Genomic DNA, 18,373 nt, shown 5'->3' with positions numbered 1-18,373 from the left:
CAGCGGAAAACTTGAGTTAAATTTACCGGTGGTAAAGACGTCTTGTGAGCACGCACGGGTAGGTAAAACCGTCCTGTCTATTTCTGTCGTAAAGCAGTAATGCGTTTCGATTTGTGGTGTAGCACAGTGTGCTTAGTGCGAGTTTCTTAACGTTTTCGATAGCGTAAAAGTTAACTCAAATTTGTATGCAGTTGGAACAGCGCTCCTAGCGGCAAACTTACGCAAACGATCCCATTCCATACAAATATGACCTAACTTTTACGCTGTCGAGAACGTTAAAAAACTCGCACTAAGCACACAGGTTTATAGTATAAAACTGAGACTTAGAACTCATCTTTCGTGTTCTCGCGAAAAACTACTAATAGTTCCTATTGCACTCTTGAATGGAATAAAGAATGTCACTTGCGTCTAGAATAATCTGTTTACGGATTGGTTAGCTTAACATTTTAAAATTCCTTATAAAATACCTGTATTAAATAAAAAATGTTTTTCTTTTGTTTAAAGTTGCCATAAGTGGCGGATAGATGGCTCTTTACTAAAGATTTATTTCACCGGACGTTTTTACGACCCCACTGTAAAAATTCGCCGACGAATATCGCGACCTAAATTTACTTTGTTGCATTTTATGTTAACGCTGCATTATAATCTAGATTCTGCAATAAATAATTAAGTGCAGTCGCATTGACAATGCACGCTTAAATAGTTGTAGCAACATACCCAAGCTCAATAAAAAATCCACTGCATTTTTCGAATACACTTCTGTAACTAAATGTACATGCGAGATTATTAATGAGTTTGTTTGCGTTGCTTTTATTGATTTTCCTTTGAAAATTTTCGGTGAAAACTGATCATGACATAGTTTTGTATTTATACATATTTCGCCTTCTGTAACAACTTAACACATGGGTGATGGATCTAACTTGAGCACACGTCATTACGGATCCTCCCGATCCATTAACGGTGCTTTTAGGCCTATGCGCCACTCACGGTGTCTCCCGAGACGACGTCCTCCGGGATCTTCCCGGGGATTGGATCCCGTCCTATTGTCAGGACGGGTACCGGCGACGGCGAGCCTGCGGCGCGCATAGTGCGGTACCGTAGGTTTCGTGGAGTCGGAGTGGTGGAGCTCAATGGAGTTTAGTCGGTAGTCGGTTTTGCGGGGCGGGTCCTGCGTGGTAGACGCCGGGCAGCGCCTCGCGCGCCTTTCTCAAGACGTAGTTTCCCGGTAGGAATTGGAAGAAGAGGAGGACTTTGGTCTTCCTCTTCTCCCTCTTCTTCTCTGGAGGCGCCGGAGTCCGACATAACCCGGTCTATTACCCCTCTCGACCGGGTATCCGTAAATGGATTCCCCAGCGTATAAAAAAAAAAAAAAAAAAGGTACCACAAGCACCGGTCACCGTCCTCGTCGAACCCGTCGCTTGCGACGAAGGGCTCGACGAGTAAATTATCCCATAGACACAACTCATTGAGTTTCTCGCCAGATCTTCTCAGTGGGTCGCGTTTCCGATCCAGTGGTAGATTCTGCGAAGCACTGCTCTTGCTTGAGTGTTAGCAACACTCCCGGTTTCAGCCCCGTGAGCTCATCTACAAGTCAAGGCGAAGCTGAAATAGCCTCTCAAAGCCTATCAGCATAGGTGGGAAAAGAAAGCTTGAGCAATAAAATTTATCATAGAATTTTCCGTGCGTGAAACTTTGATCTGTGAGCTTCCATGACATTCAATACAGAACTAGAGATTAGATTCCCGATAATTTTTGTCTCAGAGATTGATTGGAACCTCTGGCTATAAGGCTTATGCGGGAATTCCTTTAGGATGTCATTTAAGAAAATTCAAGACCCTGGTTCTAAAAAAAATTTTTTTTATTTAAGTCTTTATTTCACCCCGCTACTCACCAGCCAGGTCTGTAATTCCAAGTTAGGGTGTATCAGTAGAGGTACGGAACAAGTTTTCAGCTTGCCTCAAATACCTCTACCCAAAAATTGTTGCCAACTTCTCCTACTATTCGCGCAACCTAACAATGGAGTTCACCCCCGAGGTCCTAATTAACCTACATTACCGTTCTAGATATGTTGTTTCCTTTATATCCGCCAACCTTACTTATCATTACCTTCCGAGATTGAAGCCGTGTCATTTAGTTTAGCGTTCTCTGTGGTGAGTCAAAACTGAGCTTGAATGCTGCGTCAGTGCTGTCAATAGGTCATGTGATGCAAAGCTGCCACGACGGAGATGTTTAACCTCTAGATAGAAGCTCCCCGTTACAAGCTCTCTTGTCCAATATATGGCTAAAAGTTTCCCTTCAATTGCGTCACGAAAACTATTCGTAAATTTCACTTACAAATTAATTACAGTTCTCGATCTTCATACTCATATAACCCTTGAATGTCCGAGGGAAAATTAAATTTCAGATCTCGTCGCCAGAGGGCGTTATCGCGGGCCTAAATTAATTTGTAATGTATCGGTCTTTGGGACCGAATAGTTCCGCTGATTTATCGTTGTTTTGTCTCGGCCGTGGCGGGGTTAAGTTATTGCGTTACTTATCGTAATTATGTATGTTCGTATTTGAATATCGGTGGTAGTTATAAACTGCGATGATACCACCACCCTGCCTACTTCTGCCGCAAATCACTCACGCGCTCCAGTTTGAAGCCTCAAAAATAATACGGAAACAAAAATCGTATAGGGGCACGACATGAGAACCCTCTTGTCGTGGCCGCTGGAAACTACATACCCGACCCGGTAGACCGAATGGTAAACCGTCGACGTCGCCCAAACAACGTCATTACGGATCCTCCTGATCCATTAACGGTGCTTTTAGGCACCACAAGCACCGGTCACCGTCCTCGTCGAACACGTCGCTTGCGACGAAGGGCTCCACGAGCGAATTAACCCATAGACACATCCCACTGAGTTTTTCGCCGGATCTTCTGAGTGGGTCGCGTTTCCGATCCGGTGGTAGATTCTGCGAAACACTGCTCTTGCTAGGGTCAGTGTTAGCAACTCTCCGGTTTGAGCCCCGTGAGATCACCTACAAACGTTAGGGTGAAGCTGAAATAGCCTCTCAAGGCTATCAGCATAGGTAGGATAAAAAATATAGCGTTAAAAACGCCATCTAAAAGCCAACAGTTTTGGTAAAGGTATTGGGTTTTTTATAGGCGAAGTTAAGGACATTTTCCTGTACCAAAATGCAAATGCTTGTGCCAAAAACTAATTTGTATTTTCTCTTAAATTATAAAATAGCTTTCTAAGTTTAGTACACATACTGTGTATTAACTTAAATGTGACAATTATTCTTCATAATCGTTCAGAAGATCTCAGTATCTCAGATACTAGAACGAAGAGCGGCTATTAATCAGACTAATTCTACATCTTCCTCAGTATTATTTAGCTTATTTTCTAATGCAATCCTTTTACTAGTTCCAATGTAAAAATTGGCAATCCAAACCGTGCGTGTTCAAAATATGCTGTACCACATATCACCGCTTTATTTATTGCCATTTATTGCGCACCATCACACATGCAAAAATGCCAGCATTTTGGCTATTCTGCTAATATTCCTTTCAAACACAAGATTTAGTTATTTGTTGCTATCTTTCGCGTACCCTTATGTAAATAAACATAAATAAATATCACTGACAAAATATAGAGGAACGTCCGTAATATTTTACGAATTAATCTGCATCTGGGGTGTCCAAGCATTTGTTAATTAATCTCAAGACAATCGCAAAACGTATTAGCAACGGTCGATTTGTCCGGACGGCGCGCGGCGTCGTGGTTACAGTAAATTACGATCGCCGGCTCTCGTCCGGTTAAAATATTAGTTTTGGACCGTCCGTGATGTTGCGAATATAAGTTTTATAATAATATATTTATATCCACAGAGTCGTTACTAGCAAGCGCATTTTGGGCATTATCTCTTGAATAGTACCATTGTAGCTAGGGCGTCTTGTTAGTCTGTATGGGTAGGTACCACCACGTTTGCCTATTTCTACTGCGAAGCAATAAAGAATGCATTCCAGTTTCAAGGATAGGGCGGTCGATGTTTTATAATAACTGACTTAGAGGTCATGTCTCAAAGTGGGTGGCGGCATTAACGTGGCTGATGTCTATAGGCTCCAATGACACTCAACACCAGGTGGACTATCAGCTCGTCATCGAAAAACTTTAATAAAAATAAGTTTCCGCGATTCGTGAGCATGATACTTTTATAGTGATTTATACTTGGTAATATCTTGCATTCATGCTTTCCGAAGGATTCTTTCGTTGATATAAAAAATATATTTTTGGTGTGAATAGCTGTTAAAATATTTAGGCAGTCAAACAAAATTGCGGTACAGACTAGAAACCAATAGTGTTGGAACAAGGGACCCTATTTTCATTTTCCTGGTTATAGATTACATTCAGAGTAATTTTAAGAAAGATAGAACAAAAGCAAAACATTTTCAAAGTCACTAGTCAAAATAATTAACATAGAAATCGAAGTACTTTACATACACGAAAATACTACATATAAAAAGATTCGCCAAAAAAGTGGACGTATCATCTCTACAAATGTTACTAGTCGGAACAAAATGACCAATGGTTTTTGCCGATCGCCCGGGGCAAGTGACAAGTCAACTGGTAACCAAGTTCCAAATAAGTACTACCCGGGCTTCGTACACACGGCTGCTAACGACGTACAACTATTTTATTGGGGTTTTCTTTTAATGAACGAGAGGAGTTCGCCGTCTGAATTGCTCTGCAGCTAATTGCCCGTAGTCACTATCGTAGAAAGGTGTCCATTTAGGTTGATCGTAATCTCGCGTTCAGATAACTTTTCCGCTGACCTCCGAACTGTCAGTATTGCATCGCAGTACAAGTTAAAGTGACGAATCACTATTACATTATAAAAAGAAATTACTAAGTTATTTTTAATCGACTTCAAGAGTAGATTATATATTCAGAGTGTGCATTGTTTTTGTTTTTTGTATACTAAAATTATAACATAATATTTTAATAATAAAGAAAATAAATGAAAGATATATACCGCAGAACTAAGTATCGGCGTTGTTTAACCATAAAAACAGTGTGTGACACAACTCAAAATGATTTATCCGACCGCCTTATCGGAGCTCACTTGCACATTTAGCAGTAAGTGACCACTATTGTTAGTTACCCTTTGTTAACATTATTAATATTCGCGACAGAAAGGGTGTGTAGTTATTATTATAATTTTGAAGGTAGTTAGTTATTAATGTTCACTATGCGCTTGGTTTTGTTGATATAATTTTATTTAGGCTATTTAGTGTTGATTTAATTTTATTTTGATTTTTTTTATTAATTGAATGGGTGGAGGAGCTCACAGCCCACCTGGCGTTGAGTGGTTACTGGAGCCTATAGACATCTACAACGTAAATGCGCCACCCACCTTGAGATATAAGTTCTAAGATCTCAGTATAGTTACAACGGCTGCCCCACCCTTCAAACCGAAACGCATTAATGCTTCACGGCAGAAATAGGCAGGGCAGTGGTACCTACCCGCGCGGACTCACAAGAGGTCCTACCACCAGTAAAATTCAAATGTTTCGGTAGAAAACACGCAACTGACTTCCACATCTTAAATTAGCATTGTGATTTTTTTCCTACCTTTACACCGGTAGGCTATGGGGCTATTCCAGCTACGTCCGGAAGAGTAGATAAGCTCACGGACTCAACCTGAGAGAATTTGCTAACACTAGCCCTAGCAAGAGCGTTGCTTCGTAGAACCTACCACGGGATCGGAGTCGCGACCCATTGAGAAGATCCGGCGTGAAACTCAATGGGCTGTGTCTATGGGGCATTGTGACGAATAAGATTTAAAAAAAGCTTTGACGTTCTGTCCACTGTTCAATTAAGCAATACAACTTTAGTAACATTTGGTTGGGTTCCTCAATAAAATACTGATGATATATTAGGCATTTATTGCACACCTTGCTTAGCTGGCGGTAGGCGAACGACTGCCCTCGCAGGAACGTCGGCCGTCGACATCGCACATACATACACGTCATATAGCATATGCAACATATGCGTCATATGCAACATATGCGTCATATGCAACATTGTATATTATCTACACTACACAAAAATCCTACTCTCGCTTAAAATAACCACATCCTTTATTCTTTCAGGCAAAGATGAATGCGGGAGATGGCACGATCGGCGGTCACCAGAAAGCTGACGACCGTTTGGGCCATCACCAGTCCATGAGCCAGATGCTGTACGGAACGGGCCTTGGACCTGGACGATCTGGTAATTATCGTGAAATTCTTCTTCTCACTCTTATCCCACAATAAGTGAGGTCGGCGCAGCGTTTTCTCTTTCTCCATTCAGGTCCATCATACGTCACCTCTGCTCTCATATATAATTTCTTTTTCTTTTTTTTTATTGCTTAGATGGGTGGACGAGCTCACAGCCCACCTGGTGTTAAGTGGTTACTGGAGCCTATAGACATCTACTACGTAAATACGCCACCCACCTTGAGATATAAGTTCTAAGATCTCAGTATAGTTACAACGGCTGCCCCACCCTTCAAACCAAAAAGCATAACTGCTTCACAGCAGAAATAGGCAGGGCGGTGGTACCTACCCGTGCGGACTCACAAGAGGTCCTACCACTAGTAAATTAAGTAATATTAGTAAAGTATAAATAAATACCTACAGATTCTAAGATCATTTGCTTGCTCAATTCAAACAACTTGATGGCACAGTGCGTTATATTGAGCCTTATCAGCTAGGCTTGTCGGTCGTAAGTCCGATTTCTACTTTAGACACATTAGCTTGCCGATCCGGCTAGACTGCTTTTTGTTAGGGCGTTTAATATCCATTATACATAGCTACGTATATGAGGCCGTCAACGCCAAAGTGACCTAAGCTTACCATAGTTATTTTGGAGCAATGAGGTTCAAGTTCTCATGAATATGAGTAGGCAAAAAACAATATCTGTTATCTATGGGTGAAACTATGGGTAGGTCAGTTTTGCATCAAAATTTATTACTTTTTAAATACAGTGAAATATACACAACTAGCGACCCGCCCTCGCTTCGCTTCGGAAACATTAAAACACACATGAAACCAAAAAAATAAAATAAAAAAAAATTAAAAAAAAGTAGCCTATGTTCATCAGGGACAATGTCGGCTTATAATGGAAAAAAAATTTTTCAAATCGGTCCAGTAGTTTCGGAGCCTATTCGAAACAAACAAACAAACAAATCTTTCCTCTTTATAATATTAGTATAGATATAGATTATAAGCATAATTATGAAAAATTGTAGGCTAGGCCACTTTTTCGCTGACGGCCTCATATATTGAAACATATTTAAGTCTGTTTATCAGTCTCGAATTCCCTTAGTAGAGGGAATCAGATAACCGTGTCTCGGATCTGACTATTGAAGTTATACTTCTATAGGCGCGTTATGAAAAATTGATGAGAGTGAAATTTTACGATGCACGCGCACCGTGACACAAAATTAACAGAAATGAAGTTGCCCACTAAATCGTTCAATACGACCGATGTAACTTGGCGAGTCTGAATATAGCCGCAGGTGAACTTTCCGAACCGTACCGAGAATTACCGAATTTATACGACGTCAAGAAAAGGGATGTCCAATATGCGTGTTTGAGGATGTTGTTTAATCGATTTTTTTTCAAATTGATTAAAATTTTAATAAATAAAAAAGAAATAAATTTCATAAAAATAGAGTATAACTTCTTACGCGCGTAGGTACATAAGTACACGCACCTTTTTTTTAAATTTAATAAACTTATTACCTATCCCGATCTTTTGCTCCAATTGGGTAACTCATAGGAATCGTAACAAGAAACCACTGCTTCAGGTACAACATCAAAGTTTCGGTTTTAACAAACACGCTGTTTTAAAAATGTACATAATGCCATGCTTTGTCTCTTTCTAACCCGTTTGAAGTTGAGTAACAATGAACAAGACATAAAACTACCTACATTTATAAAGTAGTTTTCATTTCATACAAACCGATTTACAAAAAAAGCGTCATCTGTGTGTTTAGTGCCAGTTTTTTAACGCTCTCGATAGCGTAAAACAGCGCCTCTAGCGACAAACGTAGGCTAACGTTCAAGCTCCATACAAATTCGAGTTAACTTTTACGCTATCGAGAACGTTAAAAAACTCGCTCTACGCACACTGAGGTCATTTAAACGCACTCTTTTTTTATTGCTTAGATGGGTGGACGAGCTCACAGCCCACCTGGTCTTAAGTGGTTACTGGAGCCCATAGACATCTACGACGTAAATGGGCCACCCACCTTGAGATATAAGTTCTAAGATCTCAGTACAGTTACAACGGCTGCCCTACCCTTCAGACCGAAACGCGTTACTGCTTCACTGCAGAAACAGGCAGGGCGGTGGTACCTACCCGCGCGGACTCAGAAGAGGTCCTACTACCAGTAATTACGCAAATTATAATTTGTTAATTAATGGCTCCTAGTTAATGGCTCATTTTTGTTTGTTTATTTTCAGGTTCCTCATCGTCGTCACCAGTAGGCACGAATACTGGTAGCGGGCTGCTGGTGGTGCCTCAGCCCTTGGGCAAGGGCCCCACCAAGTTGCAGCCACTCCACGGTCACGCCAGGAAATACCACTGCAAGATGTGCCCTCAGGTATGTACTAGAAATAATCAATCGATAATGACAATGATCCTTACGTTCTTATACTTATGATTTGTTTTTAAGTGTTTTTCATGACAGAGCTAATTTTTAGCCGGCAAAGGTAGACAGACGATTTCTCCTTTTATTATTGACTTAATGCAAATCTAGCCTACTGAGTTTCCCGCCGGATCTTCTCAATGGGTCGCGTTTCCGATCCGGTAGTAGAATCTCCGATTTGAGCCCCGTGAGCTCACCTACTAGTTAAGGTTACGCCGAAATAGCCTCTCAAGGCTATCAGCTAAGGTAATAAAAAAAAAAGCCAATCAAACTATTTCTATAAAATATTATCACGATTTAATTATTTTTAAGAGCTACTAAACAAAACAAAAACATCTACCGTGACAAATTAGTACGTACTTTTACTGGTGGTAGAACGTCTTGTGAGTCCGCGCGAGTAGGTGCCATCTTCCCTATTTCTACCGTGAAGCAGTAATGCGTTTCGGTTTGAAGGGCGGGGCAGTCGTTGTAACTATACTGAGACTTTAGAACTTATATCTCAAGGTGGATGGCGCATTTACGTTATAGATGTCTATGGGCTCCAGTAACAACTTAACACCAAGTGGGCAGTGAGCACGTCCACCCATATAAGCAATAAAAAAAATTGTTTTGTCTTGATCTATTGTGTTTAAATAAATCTGTAAATTATATTCGATGAGTTGACAGCCCAGAACTTAAATACAAGTTAATATATTATTATATTATATCTAAGTTATAGTACAACCGACTTTTCGCTCCCCGAATATGAAGAAATACACGCTAACTTTAGAGACAACTGTCGGTTGTTCGCGCCGAAATGCAATGACAATGAGCCGCGGCGGCTGCATCATCAAAATACAATTCGTCAACAATGTACCGACAGCAGAAAAAAAATTTATTTCAAATTTGTTTAATTTCATTGAATAAGTTAAATATTAATATTGTGGTATGCAGCAGTTTGTGTTCATGGCATTTCTAATGTTCACGAGCGATGCCAACTAATTACCATCTTGGCAACGGTTAGGTCACATCGTTTTAATAATTTCAAACTCGTGCAAGAAAAATAAAATTATATGACGTCACAAAAATTAAAATTAGGTTAAAATTCTTTGAGATTTATACTACATAATACAAATACAAAACATTTGTGTTGCAGCTTGTAAGTCAAATACACGAAAAATGTAGTACCATACTGGAATCCATGGACATCAGAATGTCAATGTTGCCAATAATGAGACGTTATTTCGGACTCTCGATTTCATCACATAGCTGCTAGCACACTGCATGCATGTGACTAAGAGAAGTGTGGAAATGGTAGTGCAAGGTAGAGGGGGAAGAGGTCGACCGAAGGAGACATGGATGGAGTGTGTGACGATATGAGAGAAAGAGGAGTGAGTGTTGAGGTGACGGCTGATAGAAGAGAATGGAATAGAAAAATTTGCTGTGCCGACCCTACCTAGAGGGATAAGATAGAGACAAAAAGAAGAAGAACTGCTCAAATCAAATCAAATCATTTTTTTATTATTCAACGTAATGAAAGTACATACTTGTTGAAAGTCAAAAAGAACTATCGCCAATTCACAAAAACTAGCCTCCGTCCTGAGAAGAAATGGAAAAAAACTCAGCGGGCATGTCTTTTTTTCTTTAAATATTAGACCTTTTTTTTTAAGCTAGCACACTCAAAATGGAACACACGAATGCCTCGTCGCAGAAACGGACAGATGGTTGTGAATTTCTGTTTTGCTATCTCTACTCGAACTGCTGTCCTGCACCGATCGTTAACTTTCTATTTTGTTTTTCGCTCAAAACTCATTAATTGATCAACTAACTGATGTTTAAATACGCCGTTTTGAAGACCACATTAAAGTACACTTAGCCGAGAATAATTATTAAGAATTTTAGAGCCAAATGTTCCGTGGGGAGTGCTCCGGGGTATTTCAGATGATTTCATCGTTTCTTCCTTACTACCGCCCGAGCTGCCATTGGAGCAGAATTCATTTCTGTTGCCTTTAAACACTGCCCATGAATTTCTAGGCACTTTTTTTTTCCTACCTAAGCTGATGGTCTAGAGAGAACGTGTCAGCGTCGCCGGGCTAGTACGTGAGCTCACGGGGCTCAAATCTGACGATGTTGCCGACACGAACCCTAGCAAGAGTCGTGCTTCGCAAAATCTACCACCGGATCGGAAACGCGACCCACTGAGAAGATCCAGCGAGAAACTCAGTGGGAAAAATCGCAGTGGTGAGACCCGTGTGCAAAGAATATAAAAAAAAAGAAAATTGGTAAGAAATATTTACCAATTGTATGACGTTCAAACTGAATTGTAGAATAAAGTTGTTATTGAATTTAGTTGTTGCAAGAGAATTGCAAATTCTCTCAGATTGAGTCCGTGAGCTCACCTAATCGTTCGGGCGTAGCTGGAATAGCCTCTTAGGCTACCAGCGAATAGGTAGAGAAGAAAAGCTACGACTTTTCACACATTTCCAAACTATAGAAAATGTTCGTTATACACATTCATCACATAGAAAATTAGCAAGACTGTGTCACCGATTCTATCATTTCAAAAAGTCCTAACACAAATTCGCTATCACATTAAAAATATACAAACACAAACGAATGTCGAATCCCAAAGAATGGGAAGTCGTTGTGCCGTTAATATTTCTAGAAATAGGAATTAAAAACGGTAAAAGTTTACTAATCAGTTCGGTGCGGGAATCCTCCGGCATTCCCCGTGGTGCATTGAGGGCCGGCTGACAAAAAGCTGCCTCGTTTGATAGTTGTGTAAATTTACGGAATCCCGTGGACGAAATTCGCTTTTGGATTCGCCGGCCGTCAGCGGTGCTCAATCTTTGAAAGAAATTTAATATTAAATTAGGTCTTAACAGACTATCAGTGTTTGTCAATTTTGAAATACTCAAATTTGAACTTCTTCTTTTACAATAAAATAATGTGTATATTTAGTCAGTTTCTTTGTGTTGCAAGTGTGCGGTGGAATTTATAGGGTCACAGATTGAGAATAGTTACGTATTTTGGCTTGAAGGTGGGACAGCCTTTACACAATACAACTGATATTTGTATTCGATTTCTAAGATACTCGTATTACGTATTAATTTGTGCCCTGCTAACGTTGACAACCACTGGAAAGGAACACCGGTAGCTTTTTGTTTGATAAAACCGCCCGACGCCAAAATGTTAAGCCGAAAAATTCGGATAACGGGACATAATTATTGTATCGAAATAACTCAGACTACAATCATACACACGGACTTTTGGCGGGAACGCGAGGAGTGAAGTTGTGTGATTTGTTTTATTTTGTCTATTTAGTGTTTCTTCGGGTTTAAATGTGTAATAATGGTGGTTTATTAACTGTTTTAATATCTGTGAAAGTGCACAAATGTGGGAAAATGAAACAAAGCCGCTGGAGGTAACTTCTCGGGATCCTCCAAAAAGTCCACTGAAAAAATCTTAGTAAATGACCACCATTTTACTGAGATTATATTTCATCCCATATCATCTCAATTCATCTCATTTAATTTCATCCCAGTTGATTAATGTCTTCATTTCATTTCACTCCATAATATAATTTTTCATAAAAATATGAATATAAATTAAAATAAGACATGACTTAAAGGTCTCAGTTACCAGGTCATGAAATCCCTTAAAAAAAATCATGCACACGTAGTCTTCGAAACAATGAAATGAAGCCGGAACGCGATGACACTTCGATAAGGCGATGCGATATTATAACCTCATCATCGTGGCGACCGCTGACTGCTTCACGTAACGTCATCAGAATCCACACGACCCACTAACACTGAACTAGTCACCTTCAGCTCTAGTATTAAGAGACCTATAAGATCAGCTAGTTGAGTTTCTCACTAGATCTTCTCATAATGAATTCATAATACATGCATTGGCGAAGTAGTCGCTCTTAGCCTGTTAGGTTTTTATTGCTTAGATTGATGGACGAGCTCACAGCCGACCTGGTGTTACGTGGTTACTGGAGCCCATAGAAATCTACAACGTAAATGCGCCACCCACCTTGAGAAATAAGTTCTAAGGTCTCAGTATAGTTACAACGGCTGCCCCGCCCTTCAAACCGAAACGCATTACTGCTTCACGGCAGAAATAGGCAGGGTGTTGGTACCTACCCGAGCGGACTCACAAGAGGTCCTACCACCAGTAATATCTCCTCGAGCAAATGTAAAAGTCTGTTCGTGACCAGCTATTATTCCTTCCTAATAAAAGGAAGACCATTTTAGAACAACGTGCTAGCGTATGTTCTGTGTCTTGACTCTTGGCATACACCACAATCAACAGTCCAGTTATAAGGTATAGAGTAAAAAAAATCGAGATATATGACTAATTTTTTAAGGGGTTGAACATTTTCAAATCGTGAACATATTCAATATAACAACACCTTCGATCAACAATAGTACCTAACAATAGTTACTATTGTTGATCGAAGAACAACACTGTAGACTATAGTTTCTGTACCTTGACTTTTGGCATACGCCACAATCAACAGTCCACTTACTTACAAGGTATAGAGTAAAAAAAACGACATATATGACTAATTTTTTAGGGGTTGAACATTTTCAAATCGTGAACATTTCAACATAACAACATTAAAGTTTAGTTTTCAAAACAGAACGTCGCGGTTGACGCAATTTAATTCATTCGGTACTATAGATTAGTGTATGTACATATTATTGAATACCAATATAAGAACGAAACAAATTTAGAACGTTAGGCACAAAAAGTACAACACTAGTGTTGCTAGTAAATTCGTCTAGACAATAATTAGCAAGAGCCCAAGAATCATCTAAGGAAAGATATTAGTCGCAGTATACCTATCCATTATTTTATTTATTTATAAATAATATTTTTTTGTTTGTTAATTCCTTTTTATTTATTTATTTTAGGATTACCGACAGGGTTTACAGTAAGACATAAAATAACATTGACATGTATAGAGCAATTGATAGCTGCAACTCTAATTAGAGGCAATCACAGCATTAATATATCAATAGAGATTTAACAATACTATTAATAATAATAAAAAATTAAAAACAAAAGAAAGACAATAAGGACAGTAATAACCGATTTAATATTACTATTACAGTATGTATTAAATTCCGCGGAAGCTCAAAAGATCTTATATTTATTAATAGTTCTCTAAGTGCTTTTTTAACTTTCGCAGCTATTATTGTCTTGCACTTTGTTAGGGGACAAGTCAGAATCGAATTTCAAATATATACATGAATGAATGAGCTGGCTCACCTGGTGTTAGGCGGTCACCTTCTTCCACGATACCGAAGCCTCAATTACATTGTATATCTGTTGTACGATCGATCAATTTGGAACATCTTACTGCTTCTCGGCGAAGATAGCCTGCATAATAATACATACTTATTTTAATACGCTTTTATTAGCTTCAGACGTATGTATGTTTGTAACGGAATCTTTGAACATGATTTGGACCCCCTTCAAAACCTCGTATTAACTCTCAATTTGGTATACTTATTAAGGACCGATGACAATTCAATATTTAAAAAAAAAATTGAAAAAAAAAACTCGAGCGAATTGAAATTCAACTAAATAATGAAAAATTAATAATAGTTTAAAAAAATAACAAAATACGGTTTTTTACAATAAAATCATTTTTTCTTACACTACTTTTAATTCAAGTTTATTATAATTTATTTTCTATTTTTTAGTTGAATCTATAAAAGCGTATTTTGTTAGTTTTTTTAAACTATTATTTATTTGACAAAGAGGTGCCATTGCATTCGATCCTAGCTCTGTCTCTGTGGCGCGAAAGCTAAAGCTAAAGCTCACTAAGCAGTACAACAGCGCCGCGATCAAACGCCAAGACTGCGTATCCTTGGGATAATGGACTCAATTTGTCACGAAATGAAAATCGTATTTTGTCCGGTGACCGTTCGGAAATTCGGGACGCGCATACAATAAGTCCCTTCAATATTGAAAATGTAATGCTCTACGCGTTTAACCAGACCGTTTTGACGATCTGATGGATATTAAAGGGTGGGTGACCATTTCGACTGGTGAAATGATATTTGGTTTGAGCGACATTTTTGCAACTTTACAGGAGAACTATTTAAAGTTTCAAATTTGGAAAAAGTATAATAACAAAAAACCTTCTTCAGCTATTTGAATGGGGTAAGCTTAATTGAAATTAAATTTAAAACGTCGAACTCTTGATGCGAATCACTACATAGTATAAAACAAAGTCGCTTTCTCTGTCCCTGTATCCCTATGTATGCTTAAATCTTTAAAACTACGCAACGGATTTTGATGCAGTTTTTTTAACAGATAGAATGATTGAAGAGGAAGGTTTGTATGTATAATAACATCCTTTAAATAGTGGAGAAATCAATAATAAACTACAGTTTCCGAAGCGAAGCGCGGGCGGGTCGCTAGTAGCAAATAAAACACACTATTAATTACAAAGATAAATGTCGCGTATTAAGCGAAACCTCTCGATATTATGATTATACTGAGGAATTAAAAGATGATATGGACATGGAAAGGGAACGCAGGGCATTAGCTGTCAGAGGGAATGTAGTGGCACAAAGATTTGCAGGTTGTTCAGTGCCGGTCAAAATTACCCTCTTCACGGCTTACTGCCAATCCTTTTACACAAGCGGTCTTTGGGTTACTCATACCCAAAAAACGGATAATGCCCTGCGCATACAATATAATAATGCCTTCAGGGCGTTGTTGAGGCTTCCACCTTATTGTAGTGCATCAGGCATGTTCGCCGATGCGCACACGGATGACTACTTCGCGATAATGCGCAAAAAGGTGGAATCCATTATTCGTAGAGTAGGAGGAAGCACCAACAACGTCTTGAGGGTACTAGCTGAAAGATTGGATGGCCCGACCCTGGGTAGGTTCATCAAGTTGCATGTTCTACATGCTGCTTGATGGGGCTGCCAGGGCCGGAGTTGATTTATTTATTTAAATACTAACATAGTTCGTAAGTTCTTTGTAATAATAACACAATATGAGACTGATGTCTTGAAATAAAAGGGTTTTATTTTATTTTATTATTTCAAATGAAAAACATGAGTTTTACTAAATAAGTCATTGATTTCAACAAAAACTAAAACGATATCTTCATCTATCATATCAAGCAACGTTTCGTGTCTAAGGTCGTTCAAATGACACAGAAGTCGAATACAAAGTTAATAAGAGAAGACCTTGGAAGGTCAGCAGAAAAAGATTCTTAAGACATTTACATAACTAAAAAAACGGTCGTGTCATAATAGAGATCGCATAATATAAAATAAAAACAATACAAATAATTTCCTGTGCCTTTCTTCAACAGTTTTTTTTTTCGTATGCTGATAGCCTTGAGAGGCTATTTCAGCTTCTGATTGACGTGTAGGTGAGCTCACGATGCTCAAACCGGGAGTGTTGCTAACACTAGCCCTAGCAAGGGCAGTGCAGAATCTACAACCGGATCGGAAACGCGACCCACTGAGAAGATCCGGCGAAAAACTCAGTGGGCTGTGTCTATGGGTTAATTTACTCGTCGAGCCCTTCGTCGCAAGCGACGGGTTCAGCAAGGACGGTGACCGGTGCTTGAGGTACCTAAAAGTACCGTTAATGGATCGGGAGGATCCGTAATGACGTATCTTCACCGGTCTCTTCTCATTGTTTCTTCGTATTAGCAGACGAGTCGGGAGGGAGGCCACTGAAGCTCCTAGACTACGTAAACTCTCTCACTTCTAGATCGAAGTCTCATGTGTATGGTATATCAACTGGGTCTTCGAACCAAAATACGCAAACTAACAATACGCCTTTCCACCAGACAGCCAATGCAACGTTCACATAAGCCAGTAATAGCTTTTTATTTATTTATTGCTTAGATGGGTGGACGAGCTCTCAGCACACCTGGTGTTAAGTGGTTACTGGAGCCCATAGACATCCACAACGTAAATGCGCCACCCACCTTGAGATATAATTTTTAAGGTCTCAAGTAAGTTACAGTTAAGTTAAGTCACAAGTAACTTTGAACTAGCGATAAATTACCTAAACAAGACGATTAGTTATAGAAAGTTTACACAATACAGTTGAAACTATGTGTCATCTCTTTTACTCCTTAAAATATTACACACAATCCGAGACCCACTTACAACACGAAATCAGAATGGAAGATCTGAAATCACCCTCTCACGCACAGCGAGAGGGTCCGTTCTCTAATGACGTCATTAGTCGCAGCAAAAACTCCACCGTGGACTGAACGAGGAACCCATAAATTATATATGGTGTGAGACGCATGCATTTTCATATGTAAAGCTTGATTTCGGTATGAAAAGTTCGAGGCTCGATCGAAATAAGCTTTATCTTCTGTATTGTTCTGATAGGCGAAATGGTGTCCGAAAGTGCTCTTTTAATTCACTGAATGCCTTCATAGGCAGACGAGCATGAGGGCCACCGAATGGACATGGATTTCAGCAATGCCAGGGGCATAGTCAAGTCCCTGTCTATCACTGACCATTTGGGAAAAACCTTGTTTGAAAAAGGAAGTCGCAAAAAATCATATTGCTTAGGTGCTTACCTGGTGTAAAGTAGTTACCACGTTGAGACATGACAACGGCTGCCGTGCCTTGTGCCTTTCAAACTGAAACGCATTACTGCTTCGGGCCAGAAATAGACAGGGTGGTGTTACCTACCCGTGGGGACTCACAAAACGCCCTACCATGGTAACACAACCACATGCAGTTGCAGATATTTATATTATGTACCTATTTTAGTTGATTTATTACACAGCATAATTTCTTCATCATCGGAAATCGTTACTGAACGCATGTGTGGACATTATTTATGAAATATACATATTCTATTTCCTCTCCGTATACCTCTTTTTTTTTATAAACAATTACAGTAATTCAAGTACTTCAAGTCTTGTCAAGCTTAATATTGCTTTCATGACACCCACTCTTTCTTTTTCCCCTGTTTAAGGGAAGGCCCTGTAAATGCTTCTGTTTCCGTAATCAGGATTATTAATTACTTAACAATGCTCACTACGCTATTTGCCTACAGAGCCTTAAAATACATCGCGGACTAAACGGTGTAACAATAAAACGTTATCTATATTTACTGCTCTATTAACTTTACGCGCTTTTAACGATATATAGTAATGTCGTAATTAAACTTAATTATTATATATTAAAAAACAACTGCCTACCCCAACAACGGTATAGCGTGATGCCACATGTGCAGATGAAGTGATAAGGGCAGGTGCAGAACGCGTGCAAACCTCATTTGTAATTAAAACTTGTCGCGGTGCTACTATCGGCAACTGTCATTATGTATGGCCATAAAAGTGAAGTTTTATGTGAAATATTTTTTATCTTACAATGACATTAAAGTGACAGTGATCTAATTCGTAAGATGTGTTGTAAGGATATTGTGAGTTTGCACGAAAATAACCTTGGTTCTGTCTATTTTTACCGCCAAACAGTGCGTGCCTTTTTGATTATATTTTTTCCTGCCTAAGCTGATAGTTTTGAGAGGCTATGTCAGCGTAACCTAACAAGTAGTTGAGCTCACGGGGCTCAAACCTGACGACGTTGCTGACACTAACTCTAGCAAGAACAGTGCTTCGCAGAATCTACCACCGGATCGGAAACGCGACGCCCTGAGAAGATCTAGCGAGAAACTCAGTGAGCTG

The 18,373-nt window shown here is 39.3% G+C and overlaps 1 protein-coding gene across 6 annotated transcripts in view; it reads left to right on the top strand.

The window, feature by feature from the left end:
- Positions 1–18,373, top strand: part of LOC114239569 (zinc finger protein rotund) — a 225,790-nt gene that overhangs the window by 93,352 nt on the left and 114,065 nt on the right. For all 6 annotated transcript variants that reach the window (XM_089739668.1, XM_089739667.1, XM_089739663.1 and 3 more), the window contains 2 exons: positions 6,143–6,263; positions 8,504–8,643. In XM_089739668.1, coding sequence (XP_089595794.1) covers positions 6,143–6,263; positions 8,504–8,643 — 261 coding nt within the window. The remainder of the gene's footprint in view (positions 1–6,142; positions 6,264–8,503; positions 8,644–18,373) is intronic.

Source organism: Bombyx mandarina, chromosome A1, assembly GCF_030267445.1.
Source record: "Bombyx mandarina strain Sakado chromosome A1, ASM3026744v2".
NCBI lineage: Eukaryota > Metazoa > Arthropoda > Insecta > Lepidoptera > Bombycidae > Bombyx > Bombyx mandarina.
This window is presented reverse-complemented; position numbering and strand designations above follow the sequence as displayed.